Below are 13,885 nucleotides of genomic sequence, written 5' to 3' on the forward strand. Positions count from 1 at the left end.
ATAATTCACACTAAATTTGGTCCTCCAAAATGCATCACCTCACATTTGTCCAGATTAAACTCCATCTGCCATTTCTGTGCCCAAGTCTCCAATTTATTTATGTCCTGTTGTATCCTCTGACAATCCCCGGCACTATCAGCAACTTCACCAATCTTCGTGTCATCCACAAACTTATTAATCAGACCATCCATATTTTCCTCCAGATCATTTATATATACTACAAACAATAAAGGACCCAGCACTGATCCCTGCAGAACACCACTAGCTACAGGTCTCCATTCTGAAAAACACCCTTCCACTGCTACTCTCTGTCTTCTATAACCAAATTAGTTCTGTATCCATCTAGCCAGCCCACCCCAAATCCCATGTGATAATATTTGTACCAGTCTGTCATGTGGGACCTTGTTAAATGCATTACTAAAGTCCATATAAAGCACATCCACGGCCCTTCCCTCATCAATTATCTTTGTCACCTCTTCAAAAAATTCAATCAAGTTGGTGAGGCATGACCTTCGCTGTATAAAACCATGCTGCCTGTCACTAATTAGTCAATTTCTTCCAAATAGGGATATAACCTGTCCCTCAGTATCTTCTCCAAAAGCGTCCCCACCACTGATGTCAGGCTCACTGTCCTATAATTTCTTGGATTGTCCCTGCTTCCTTTCTGAAACAAGGGAACAACATTGGCTATTCTCCAGTCTTCTGGAACCTCGCCTGTGGTCAATAAGGATATGAAGATATCTGTTGAGGATAGTAGCATTTTGTTTACTAACTTCCAATCTGGTACTAATATTGGTAACTAGAGGAGGGGAATAGTTATATAAATGTTTCAGTGGGGTTACCTCTGACAATATTTGTAATGGGACATAGCCTGACAAAAGAGAGAACCACTGATGTAACTAGCAACCACCCTCATATGTACATATGCTCCATTTCCAAGGTATTCCAACACATATTTTGGATGAAAGATTAAAATCCTTTTGAAGACCATAAAGGCGTGGGAGGGGAAAAAAGATCCTTTTGGAGTGGAATTGATCAACTTCATTAGTGAATCCCAAAGGGAGAGATGTTCTTGAATGAGAGATATCCTGTAGTGTTGGGATGAGGTGGAGAGAGCAAGAAGAGAAAAATCATGATTTGAGTGCGACATCGTTGGTGGGGGAAGAACCTGTTGAAAGAGAAAAGAGACAGATGACTTGTTGAGTGGGAGGGTGTAGAAGAGAAGTGTAGTGAGGTACCTCCAGCTCTTTTGCAGGCTGCGGGAGGGGGAGGAGAATAGCTGTTGGAGGGCTTACTGACCCTATGATGTCAAAAGGCATCACCTTCCAACTCTTGATGAAACAGACCATGGGAGATCTGCTAATATATATTCTTGCATGGTGTAGATTTATTTTATTCACATCACGCACTTGGAGCTGTCATGCACTTGTCAAGAAAATACATACATAAAATTTCATCTCTTTTGTTTTTCACGTTTGGCAGTGTATTCAACTAACAAGCTATTCCTACAGCCCGGGATGCTTACTGTTGCTCAGTGTTTGCTCATGTAAGGTATCTCTTGTTACTGAAGCTGGAAAGTAGGTGTTTGTTTTTACTGTACCGTGGTTACTGCATTTCATTTAGCGTGAAGCCACGTCACTCGCTAGCAGTGCTGCCTGCTTGCAGCAGTCTGAGGCAGTGGATAAACAGACCAATAGATTTATTCTGATTTCTCTTTCAAATCAGTTTGCAAAATGGTCAATTTTCTGCAAGCAAAACAAAAGTGAGCTATCTGAATCACATAGCATGTTCACTAAACTTCAACTCAAATGTTCCAAAGAGCAGTTCACATTTCTTACAAAAAGATGTTTACAAAAATGTCTTTAATGGTGAGATGTTTCTAATAGTAACTTGCCATATAAAGGAATGAAGGTCAAATTACAGTGCAATTTTATTGCGTTTTACCTTAATTATTTTATGACGCATTTAAAAGGTACCTGTTACTAAAATAAATCCCTACTTTGAGCCACTGTTACGCATGAGAGCACTGAATAATGACAGGAATTTAGTGGTGAACCAACACTAAGACAGTGTTGTTCTAAGAAGAAGCAACTGCCTGAAGTAACGGTAAAATTCAACAACATGCTTTTTCCCTCTAGAAATATTATTTTGATGTATTGTGATGTATATAATCCACCATATATTACCAAACATCCACAACCTTAACTTGACCCATAACTAGTGGAGCAGATCTAAGTTCTGCAGTCCTGCCAGACCCAGTCATGAATGGTGGTGGATAATTAAACAGCTAACAGCAGGAGGAGGAGGAAGATCCACAAACAGTCCCTTCTTGCATGATATTGGAGCCCAAACATCAGTGCAAAAAACAGGATTGAAGTATTTGCAGCCAAAAGTGTTGAAGGGATGAACCATCTCAGACCTCTGTGGAGGAAGGCAACATCATTGATGCCAGCCAATTCCATTCACTCCAGTTCACATAAAAGATCAGCTCAGCACACTGGATACAGCAAAGACAATGGGCCCTGACAACATGCTGACTGTATTGCTGAAGACGTATGTTCCAGAACCAGTCATGCCCCTAGCCAAACTATTCCATTAGGGTATTGACATCCACCTGATAATGTAGAACATTCCCAGGTATCTCCTGTCCACAAAAAGCAGGACAAATCCAATCTGACTAATTACTGCCCCACCAATCTATTCTGAATTGTCAGCCAAGTGATGGAAGGGAGTTGTCAAATGTGCTATCAAGTAGCACTTACAAAGCAATTCCTTTGGGTGCCTCCAAACTCACTTAAGTCCAGACACTTGTTTGTCAGGGACAAACAAATTGCATTCCAGTGGTGAGGTGAGAGTGACTGCCCTTGATATTAAGGCAGCATTTGACTGAGTGTGGCGTCAAACACTAGTAAACTTAGGGTCACTGGGGAATTAGGGGGAAAATTCTCCTCTGGTCGAAGTCACACCTAGCACAAAAAAAGATGATTATGTTTGTTGGAGGCTAAACATCTGAGCCCTAGGACATCAGTACAGGTGTTCCTCAGAATAGTGAACTTGGCCCATCTTGAGTTGCTTCATCAATGACCTTCCTTCCATCATAAGATCAGAAGTGGTGATGTTCGCTGATGATTGCACAATGTTCAGCACCATTCACAACTCCTCAGATAATGAAGCAATCTGTCCCAACATGCTGAAAGATCAGTGTAACATTTGTCCTTTTAAGCTAAGTTTTCAATGGTACCTGTCCAGGATTGCATGGCACCTAACTGAACCCGCATGGTACTTGACCCAGCTAAAGTTGTCGGACAGTTCTGTCATGTTCGTATTTTCACAAACCCACCATGCTGCTATATAGCTGGCCACTACCTCATTGGGGTCTAGAACACATTAGATCCTGATATTTGACATTTTAACTATTTATGAGGCTTTGTTTGCCTGAGGGCAGACAGCTCACTGCTGCCGGAAATTCTATAGTTAAAATGACACGAGGCAAAAACATTTGAAAAGTCAGTACACAGCACCTGATAGTCTATTTAAGCATCCTACTTCCACTTGACACGCAGGATTAAAATTAGGCCTAGTATATTGGAGTGTGGACACAATATGCCCCTGCACAGGCATTTTTACAGATTGCGGTTGAAGATATATTGGGAGTGAAATTGGGTTTACGTAGGAGACTAAAATGGATGACAACACATTGGGTGGAGTGTACCAATCTGATAATATCTATTTTGTATTACTGTGCAAGATGGAATTTACTGCTATTCTGTCAGAGTGCAGAAACAAAACTCGATGGTCATTGAGCTATAAATAAGTAAATATATGAGGGGCGAGGAGGGCCAAATTGCTGAGATGCATCACCAGCCTCCAGGATCCCAATTGCTCACCCTACCAAAGGAAAGTCAGGAAGAGGGATCTCTTCCTTAAAAAGGTAATGGTAAACACCTATGCATCTGGTAACACAGGGAGGACATCCATCAAGATTCAGCAGATTTATGGCTACCTGGAGGGCTGTGATGGGGCAGTGGAGGCATTGTCAGTATAACCCTAGAAATAGCTTTTGAAATTTAAAAAATAAAATTGGCAGCATTTTCCTCCAGTGGTCTAGGCAACAATCTCATCCTGGTCCTGTTGGGCCCACTTCCACAAGCAGCCAACACAATATGCCTGATCAATCTCTTTTGACACCAGGGGCAGAATTTTAAGGCCCCAATGTGGCGAGGACGGGACCAGAAAATGTAATAAGCCATTAAAAAGCCCATTGACATTGACAGGGCTGGAAAATCCTGCCAGCAGGAGGGGCCATCAAATTCCGTCCTTGTCCACTCTCCCTGAGAGTTAATACTATGGGAACGCAGGATAAATAGAGTTCCTGCCACCTCTTACTCTGGTAGCCTTGTTTGGAGAAAGCAGTTGCTGCACTCTGATAGGTGATTGGCATGAAATTTTGCTTGTTTCGCAGTGGCAGAGGTGGACCACCATTGGCCTGTGGTGGTACCTGTCGGCCGCTGTTGTCAATGGGATTTCCTGTAGAATGCATCCTCGCTGCTGTGAAACCCGCGGGAATGCCCAGAAAGTTCCAGCTTCGGATTGTAGGCCAGCAAACCTGATTCTGACCCACTTTCTGGGCTTTCTAGTGCATTCTTAGGAAAGTAACATTTGTCAAAGTAACACTGGGGGCGCAATTTTACCTGCTGTTTACGCTACGCTCCCGCTGCAGTGACGTCGGAGAATTTGGTGGCCAGCCAAATCCTTCATTCACTGCAGTGGGATGGGAAAATCCTGCCGATGTGAACCGAGATAAGATTCCGGCCTGAGAGTTTGTAAGACATGCAGTACATATTTAGCCCAAATCAGGAAAATCAATTCCATAATACAATTATACTGTGTTACTACTAAACAGTGTCTGCTTCAGAGTAATTAAAATGCACAGTATAGCTGCAAACAAGCAATGTTGAATATAAATTAAATTTTGGTAAGAGGAGTTATTTTCATATTTTTATTAATCGTTGTCTTTCCTCATGACCCAGAATTACTTTTCAAGCCTCTTTTAAGGCAGTAAAGATTGCACATGTGCTTTTGCCCATCCAGATTATTTCTATTAATTCTATACAACCTAAGAAAGCAAATAGAAATGCGCACAAACTTATTCAATATAAAGCAAATGCTCCACTAGCTGAAGCCTTAAAACTGTTTGAAAGGGATTTCATAGAAAGCTAGTGGGATTTATTTATCTCTTACTGGAGCATTGCCAGGTCCTGATCCTCTGCGGAGCTCTATGCCAGGATTTCTCTTCAGCCTGGCCCTTGCTTGTACAGTGTACTAGCGTTTTTGGTTCAGGTTCAAAGAAAGAGGCAGACTTTGTTAGTTGTGTGATGCCACATAAGAGTCCAGTAACTGACTCAAGTGTTAGGGAGATGAAAATGATCAGATTTTCATAAAATGATCCGACAGTTTCGATGTCACAACTAAAACTGAGCAAAAACAGGAAACCCTGTCTCTTTGTGTCTTATCCGAACTGAAATGTGTATGAGTGGATATTGTGAGGACTTACTGGCTCGCTTAAATGGCTTTATCCATTCAGCTGTGAGGTGCTGGTGTGGTTAGAAAAAAATAATTTGAAATCGTCATGGAGAGATTTTCATAGGCAATTGGAAACTGACTCAACTACCTGGCTCAGGATAAAGGCGCTTACTTATTTTCTGGAAAATATTCTGCAGGCTGAATATGTGTGTTCATTTCTGGGTTTAATAATACCAGTAGACCAAAAGGTGGACAAAGAGAGGATTCTTCATTCATCATGTTGTGTTTCTGACTGACAGCTCAACAACTGTGTTTCCCTCTCCTACAGAAGAAGATCACCAAACTATTGGGGCTGCTTTGGTTTGACAACAGAAGGACATATTTTTCGGAGTATTTTTTTTGTTGAAAAAACATTATGAAGGACAACTCATGTGTGAGCTCTGGTCACCCGAACATGGCTTTGTGTGGCATGGTGGACCCTTTCAATATCACTGCTAGCCCTGTAAAAAGTTCAAAAGCTGAACTTCCATTCATCTGTTTGTTCGCAGAGGAGGCCTACCAAAAACTTGCAACAGAGACCCTGGAGGAGCTTGACTGGTGCCTGGACCAGCTGGAGACCCTACAGACCAGGAATTCTGTCAGTGAGATGGCCTCCAACAAGGTAGGACTGTGGTGCCATGGGCTATCAGATGGTTTACCTATTTTGATAACCTCAGAGGCAGTGAGAAAAAAAGGTCTGTCAAGATATAACACTGAGGTTCATGAATAAAGTTTTGTGCATGCACACTGGCAAACCTATAAAAGTTTGAGCAATAGGAATGATCAGAATCTGACCGATGTAGGTAAGGAAGATGTCGGCATACAGTGTATCTTGTGCAATACCACACAGTCATATTCTGCAAACATTAAAAAAAACCTCATCAAGAATCAATCCACGTAGTAAGTCGGGACTCAAAATCGTGGCCCACTCCCCAGACCAACCGCCTAAGATCAAATGTTTCTGTGTTCTGTCTATTGCATAGGAATCAACCTGAATCATATTAGTGTATCTGCAGCAAAATACTGCATGTCTCCAGGTAAGAACACAGACACAAAACAGGTACAGGTTTTTTTATATGAATGCAGGCCTTGTTTATCCTCTGTCATTCAGATAAAAAGAATGTGTTTTTGGTTAGTGATTTCAACAATCGTATCACTAGCCTGTTGCAAATGAAGTGTTTAAATTGTTCTTAATCAATTTGTGTCCGTTTTCCTGAGACAACTTTATAGTTCCAACAAGCTAGTCTCATCAAAGAATCATAAATAGAATGCATTCTGTGACGTACCAAGAATTAATGCAAATATAGTTGATTGTCTTAACACTGCATTTAGGATTACAGTGCAGTTAGTTTTCAGTAACTGTGATGTAGAAAGCTTATTTCAGTTTACAAGGCTTTTCCAGCCTCCTTGTTTTGAAATCATTCCCCTTTAGGTGGCTAATAGGCCATAACTGAAAGTTATCTCAATTTTTATGGAGAAAGGTGACATAGAATATATTATTAAGGTGGATATTTGGCCACCTCAGTCACTAATGTGAAGAATGAAGGTTTGGGGGTGGAGGGGGGTGGTTGTGGAGGGGCTGATTGTAATATAAACAGCACAATAGAAGGCCAAGACATGATATTGTGTCAAATCAAGTAGAAAAATGATTTTTGTAGATGATGTACATTTCTTTTATTCTTGTGTTTCTGCAAACAAAGTTTATTTTTAATTAAACTATGTGGATATGTGAAGTTGTAACTGATACTTTCATGCAGCTTAATGCACAACGATAATAAGGTTGCATTTCAATATCACTTCTTCACAATCAATATTCAGTTCGTCATTTGAACTATCAGAATTCGCCAGCACTTAGTAAATCTGCAAAACTCTTTCATCCTTTGAGTTAGACATTTTGTTTATTACACATGAAATATTGTAAAAGATAAACAAAAAAAACTTACAGTTATATAGGACCTTTCAAGATCTCAGGGTGTTCCAAAGAGCTTTACAGACAATTAAGAACCTTGGAAATGCAGCCGCCGTTGTTTGTACACAACAAGATTGCAGAAATAGCAATGTGATAATGACCAGATCGTTTGTTAGGGAATGGTGATTGGACGATAAATATTGTCAAGCTAACCGGAATAAATCAAACAAAAGCAAAAATGCTAGAAATACTCAGCAGATCAGGCAGTGTCTGTGGTGAGAAACATGGTTAACATGGCAGGGATAAACATTAACTTCTCTCCACAGTTGCTGTCTGACCTGCTGAGTATTTCTGGCATTCTTGTTTTTATTTTAGATTTCCAACATCCACAGTATTTTTTACTTCTGTGCCAGAGATAACAACCCTGCTCTTCAAAATATTGCCATGGAATAGACCAACATATGAATTAGGAGCATGGACAGGCCACTCGGCCCCTTGAGCCTGCTCCGCCATTAATTAATATCATAGCTGATATAATTTTAACCTCAGCTTCACATTCCTGCCTTTTACATCCTTCTTAGAGAGCAGATGGAACCGAATGTCTCATTCAAAAGACAGAACCTCCACCAATGCAACACTTTCAATCCTGTCCTGGATTGTTTGTCTCGATTGTATATTCAGGTCTCAAGTAAAACTTGAACTCACAGCCTTCTGCTTCAGGGGACCGAGTGTAGGGTAACAAAGTTTGCGGATGACACAAAGATGAGTGGGAAAGCGAATTGCGTGGTGGATGCGGAAAGTCTGCAGAGGGATTTGGATAGGCTAAGTGAGTGGGCGAGGATCTGGCAGATGGAGGATAACGTTGACAAGTGAGAGGTTATCCACTTTGGAAGGAATAATAGTAAAATGGACTATTATTTAATTGGTGAAAAATTACAACATGCTACTGTGCAGAGGGACCTGGGGGTCCTTGTGCATGAATCGCAAAAACTCAGTTTGCAGGTGCAGCAGGTTTATCAAGAAGGCAAATGGAATGTTGGCCTTTATCGCGAAGGGGATGGAGTATAAAAGCAGGGAGGTCTTGCTGCAATTGTACAAGGTACTGGTGAGGCCGCAAGTAGAGTACTGTGTGCAATTTTGGTCCCCTTATTTGCGAAAGGATATATTGGCCTTGGATGGAGTGCAGAGAAGGTTCACCAGGGTGATACCGGAGATGAGGGGGTTGGCTTATGAGGAGAGATTGAGTAGATTGGGCCTGTACTCGTTGGAGTTTAGAAGGCTGAGGGGAGATCTTATAGAGACATATAAGATAATGAAGGGGCTCAACAGGGTAGAGGCAGAGAGATTCTTTCCACTTAGAAAGGAAACAAGAACTAGAGGACACAGCCTCAAAATAAGGGGGAGTCAGTTTAGAACAGAGTTGAGGAGGAACTTCTTCTCTCAGAGGGTAGTGAATCTCTGGAATTCTCTGTCCATTGAAGCAGTGGAGGTTACCTCGTTAAATATGTTTAAGTCACAGGTAGGTAGATTTCTGATCAATAAGGGAATTAAGGGTTATGGGGAGCAGGCGGGTAAGTGGAACTAAACCACTATCAGATCAGCCATGATCTTATTGAATCGCGGGGCAGGCTCGAGGGGCTAGATGGCCTACTCCTGCTCCTATTTCTTATGTTCTTATGTTCAGAGGCGAGAGTGCTTTCTGAAAGGGTGGTGGAAGCAGGTTCGATCGAGGTATTCAAAAGGGAATTGGATTGCTATCAGAAATCAATGAATGTACAATGTTACAGGGATAAGGCAGGAGAGTTGGATTAGATAGAATGCTCTTTCAGGGAGCCAGTGCAGACACGTTGGGCTGAATAGCCTCCTTCAGCATTGTAAAGATTCTGTGATTCTGAGTACTACCAACTGAATCACAACTCATGCCGCAAAGTAAATGTTGGCTAATTCTGACAGTATACACAGACAGTTGTAGTATTCTAGATGCTACTGCTACTTTTATAAGACCCAGCATGATGACTGGATTTGAAAATAGTGTTTCAACACGTACCTTAAAAGGTTAACAAACATTGTCACATTTAATGCAGCTTTCACCTGTTCCTCAAGATTAAACTGTCTTCTTTGCAAAAATATATTTCATCCTTTAAATTGGACTTAAGTATACTTAATCAGTTGATAACAGATCTTTCTGTGGCAAGATATTTGTTGAAAATATAAAACTAAATAAAAAAATTTATATTCAATATCTGAAGTTGGGTTGATCATCTTCTAAGTTAGCTCAATGATTTACTGATGTTCTAACATTTGAAAGAACAAATGTCTTGGTTCTTCAATCCAAGCCGTGCGGCAAGCTGTTCTTTATGTAATCACAGATAATCTCATCAGACTAATGTACTTAATATATAGTAAAATTTCCACTATCAGCTCCCCTGATATTTCCAGGAAAGGCTAGAAGTTCAAGGGTTTCAACTGCATACCAAGTGCTGAAAATATTAGGTAGAACTAACTGTAAGTACATAATGTATTTACAATTGAGCTGAGTTACTTTAAGTGGCATGTCAGCAATAAAGTGTGTCACCTCTACCTCTTTATCATCTTTTGTTCTTCCTGACTTATGAAATTATTATTATTTGAAAAGATTGATGAGCAACATGTTGTGCTTTGGTGCATTTGTAGTGCACGTAATTCTTTTCTCACATTGGGGCATTACACAAGAGATTACATTTTGTGCAAAGGGAAGGCATAATGGCCCAAGGACGATCTTTGTTTCTCCACTATCAACAAGTGCTGTGTGGAGATAAAAGCTTGGTCTGACCATGGTGTTACATGGTGGAGTGTGTAGAAGTATTAAATACCGAATCTGGTTTAATGCTTTTTTTAAAAATGCACAGAACTAAATGATACAAATAGGAGCAATTTTCTCCTTCTACTTATTCTCACACTAACGCCTGATGAAACCTCCCTCTTTGACCACGATTTTGATTGACTTGCTCTATATCTCCTTGTGCAACTCAGAGTCAAATGTTGGATAACACTGCTTCTCTGAAGCATTTGGGCCATTTTACTATGTTAAATTTATGTAAATTTGGGTAATTGTTCCCCGTTTTCATGGAGATTTAATGTTCGCAATCTAGCATAAAAATTTCCACTTTTTCTGATCACTTCACTGCATATTCTACATTTCCTGCCTGTGGAAAAGAAGGTAAAATGTGCTAATTTTGAAAGTTCCATGTCTATCTCAAACAAAACAAAATGCTTTAGTAGCATGCTTTTCACATCCTTAAGATCTTCCATAATATTAAAGATAGCCAAAAATGTACTTTGGAAATGTGGTTCCTGAATTAATTTAGGGAAAAGGGCAGCCAATTTATTTACAATAATCCTCAGCAGCAGCAAGGAGAAAAGTGATCAGATAATGTGTTTTTAGTGTATTATTGGAAGGGTGAATTTTTTTTAGAGCTCTGACTCTTGTGGATTCTCCTAGTCTTGTGAATAGTATCATGAAAACTGTCAGGTTTCAGACTAGGTGGCAGATGGGCCTCAGTTTAAATTCTCTGAAAGGTGGCATCTCCATTTATGCAGCAGAATGTCAGCCAAGGTTATATGCTTAAATCCTAGAATGAAACTTGAACAAGTGGCCTTCTGACTCATTGGCGAGAGGGGGCTTGAAACTAAATAGTGAGGGAAAAGGCAAGATGTGATAAATTAAGTAGAGAAGACAAGGCATTAGAGCAAAATAGCAAGAAGGAAATGGTGATCAGAGTGTGACAGGAAGGGACAGAGCATACAAAGCCTAAGAGTGCACCAACAAATAAGTTTCAAGGTTGCAAAAGTATGAAGAAGAAAGGCACTGTGTGTGAATGCATGCAACATTCATAACTAAATAGATGAATTGATAGCTCGCTTGGAAATAAATATGCATGACCGGGTTGCCATTAAAGAGACATGGCTACAAGATGACAAAGACTGGGACTTGAGTATTCAAGGGTATATGACATTTAGGAAGAACAGGATGCTAGAAAAAAGTGGAAGGGTAGCTCTGTTAATTAACAATGGCATCAGTACAATGGAGATAAACTCAATTCTGAAGATCAGAATATAGAATGAGTTTGTGTAAAGATGAGAAATTAAGGTAAGCAGTTACTAACAGTAACCACAATGTAGGACAGGGTGCACAGGAAGAAATAAGGGAGGCTTGTGGAAAAAGGTACAATGATAATCATGGGCAATTTTAATCCACACACAGATTAGATTAATCGGATTGGCAAAAGTAGCATGGATGATGAGTTCATAGAGTTTTTTCTGCACAGTTTCTTATAGCAGCACATTCTGGAGTCAACCAGAGAGTAGCTGTACTTGATCTGATAACATGCAGTGACGTGGGATTAATTAATAACCTCGTAGGGAAAATACCTGTAGATAGCAATGATCGTATGATTGAATTTCACATTCAGCTTCAGGAGAGAAGAGTGGATCTGAGACTAATGTTTTAAACTTTAATAAGGGAAATTATCAGGGCATGAAGATAAAGCTGGCTAAAGTGAAGTGGGAAATTAGATTAAGGAATAGATCAGTAGAGATGCAATGGCAGACATTTAGTGAAGTATTTCTGACAATTCAGAACAGATACATCCGAGTGAGATAGAAAGACTCAAAGGTAAGAATGCACCATTTGTAGCTAAATAAGAAAGTTAAAGATTGTATCAAATTGAAAGAATATAATTCTGAAATAATGACTGGCAATCAGAAGATTGAACAGAATATAAAGAACTGCAAAGAATGACAAAAAGATTAACAACAGGGAGAAATTAGAGTCTGAGTGAAAGCCGGCGATAAATATAAAAACAGAAAGAAAGAGTGTCTACAGATATTTGACAAGGAAAAGATTAAGCAAAATGAGCTCTGGTCCTCCAGAGGGTGAGTCTGGGGATCTAATAATGGAAAATAAGGTGGCTGAATTAAACAGATATTTTGTATCTTTCTTCATAATAGAGGACGCATGTAACACTGCAGAAATAATTGTGAATCAGAAGGTGAAAGGGAAGGAGGAGCTAAAAACAATTATAATCACCAGTAAAAGGGTACTGAGAAAATTATTAGAACTAAAGACAAGTCCCCAAGTCCTTATCAACTTCATCCTGGGATCCTAAATGAAGTGGCTGCTGAGATAGTAGATGCATAGGTTTAATTTTTCTAAAATTCCCTAGATTCTAGAAAGATCCCATCAGATTGTAAAATAGTGAATGTGACTCCTCTATTCATGAAAGGGGGGAGACGGAATACAGGAAACAACAGGCCAGTTAGCTTGACATCAGTCCGAGGGATAATAGATGCTGGAATCTATTATTAAGGAGTTATTAGGAGGGCACTTGGAAAATCTCAATGCAATCAGGCAGAGCCAACATGGACTTGTGAAATGGAAATCATGTTCGACAAATATATTGGAGTTCTTTGAGAAAGTAACAAGCAGCATGGATAATGGGGAACCTGTAGATGTGATGTACTTAGATTTCCAGAAGGCATTTCATAAGGCGTCACATAAGACATAGGAGCAGAATTAGGCCACTAGGCCCATCGAGTCTGCTCCGCCATTCAACCATGGCTGATATTTTTCTCATCCCCATTTTCCTGCCTTTTCCCCATAACCCCTGATCCGCTTATTAATCAAGAACCTATCTATCTCTGTCTTAAAGACACTCAATGACCTGGCTTCCACAGCCTTCTGTGGCAAAGAGTTAATCAGATTCATCACTCTCTGGCTGAATAAATTCCTCCTCATCTCTGTTTTAAAGGATGGTCCCATTAGCCTGAGCTTGTGCCCTCTGGTTCTAGTTTTTCCTACTAGTGGAAATATCCTCTCCATGTCCACTCTATCCAGGCCTCACAGTATCCTGTAAGTTTCAATAAGATCCCCCTCATCCTTCTAAACTCCAATGAGTACAGACCCAGAGTGCTCTTCATTCCAGGGATCATTCTTGTGAACCTCCTCTGGACCCTTTCCAAGGCCAGTACATCCTTCTTTAGATATGGGGTCCAAAACTGCTCACAATACTCCAAATGGGGTCTGACCAGAGCCTTATACAGCCTCAGAAGTACATCCCTGCTCTTGTATTCTAGCCCTCTCAACATGAATGCTAACATTGCATTTGCCTTCCTAACTGCCGACTGAACCTGCACGTTAACCTTAAGAGAATCTTGAACAATGACATCAAGTTACCATGTAAAGTTGTTCACCGTGGACAGCATGGTGGCACAGTGGTTAGCACTGCTGCCTCACAGCGCCAAGGGCCCAGGTTCAATTCCGGCCTCAGGTCACTGTCTGTGTGGAGTTTGCACGTTCTCCCCGTGTCTGCGTGGGTTTCATCGGATGCCCCGGTTTCCTCCCACAGTCCAAAGATGTGCGGGTTAGGTTGATTG

General features: G+C 40.5%; 1 protein-coding gene across 5 annotated transcripts in view; it reads left to right on the top strand.

The window, feature by feature from the left end:
- The window catches only part of pde4d (phosphodiesterase 4D, cAMP-specific), a 601,055-nt gene that overhangs the window by 520,846 nt on the left and 66,324 nt on the right, over positions 1-13,885 (top strand). For 4 of the 5 annotated variants that reach the window (XM_078218792.1, XM_078218783.1, XM_078218764.1 and 1 more), the window contains one exon: positions 6,072-6,184. The exons of the other annotated variant lie outside the window; for it this stretch is intronic. In XM_078218792.1, coding sequence (XP_078074918.1) covers positions 6,072-6,184 — 113 coding nt within the window. The remainder of the gene's footprint in view (positions 1-6,071; positions 6,185-13,885) is intronic. 5 annotated transcript variants of the gene reach the window in all.

Source organism: Mustelus asterias, chromosome 1, assembly GCF_964213995.1.
Source record: "Mustelus asterias chromosome 1, sMusAst1.hap1.1, whole genome shotgun sequence".
NCBI lineage: Eukaryota > Metazoa > Chordata > Chondrichthyes > Carcharhiniformes > Triakidae > Mustelus > Mustelus asterias.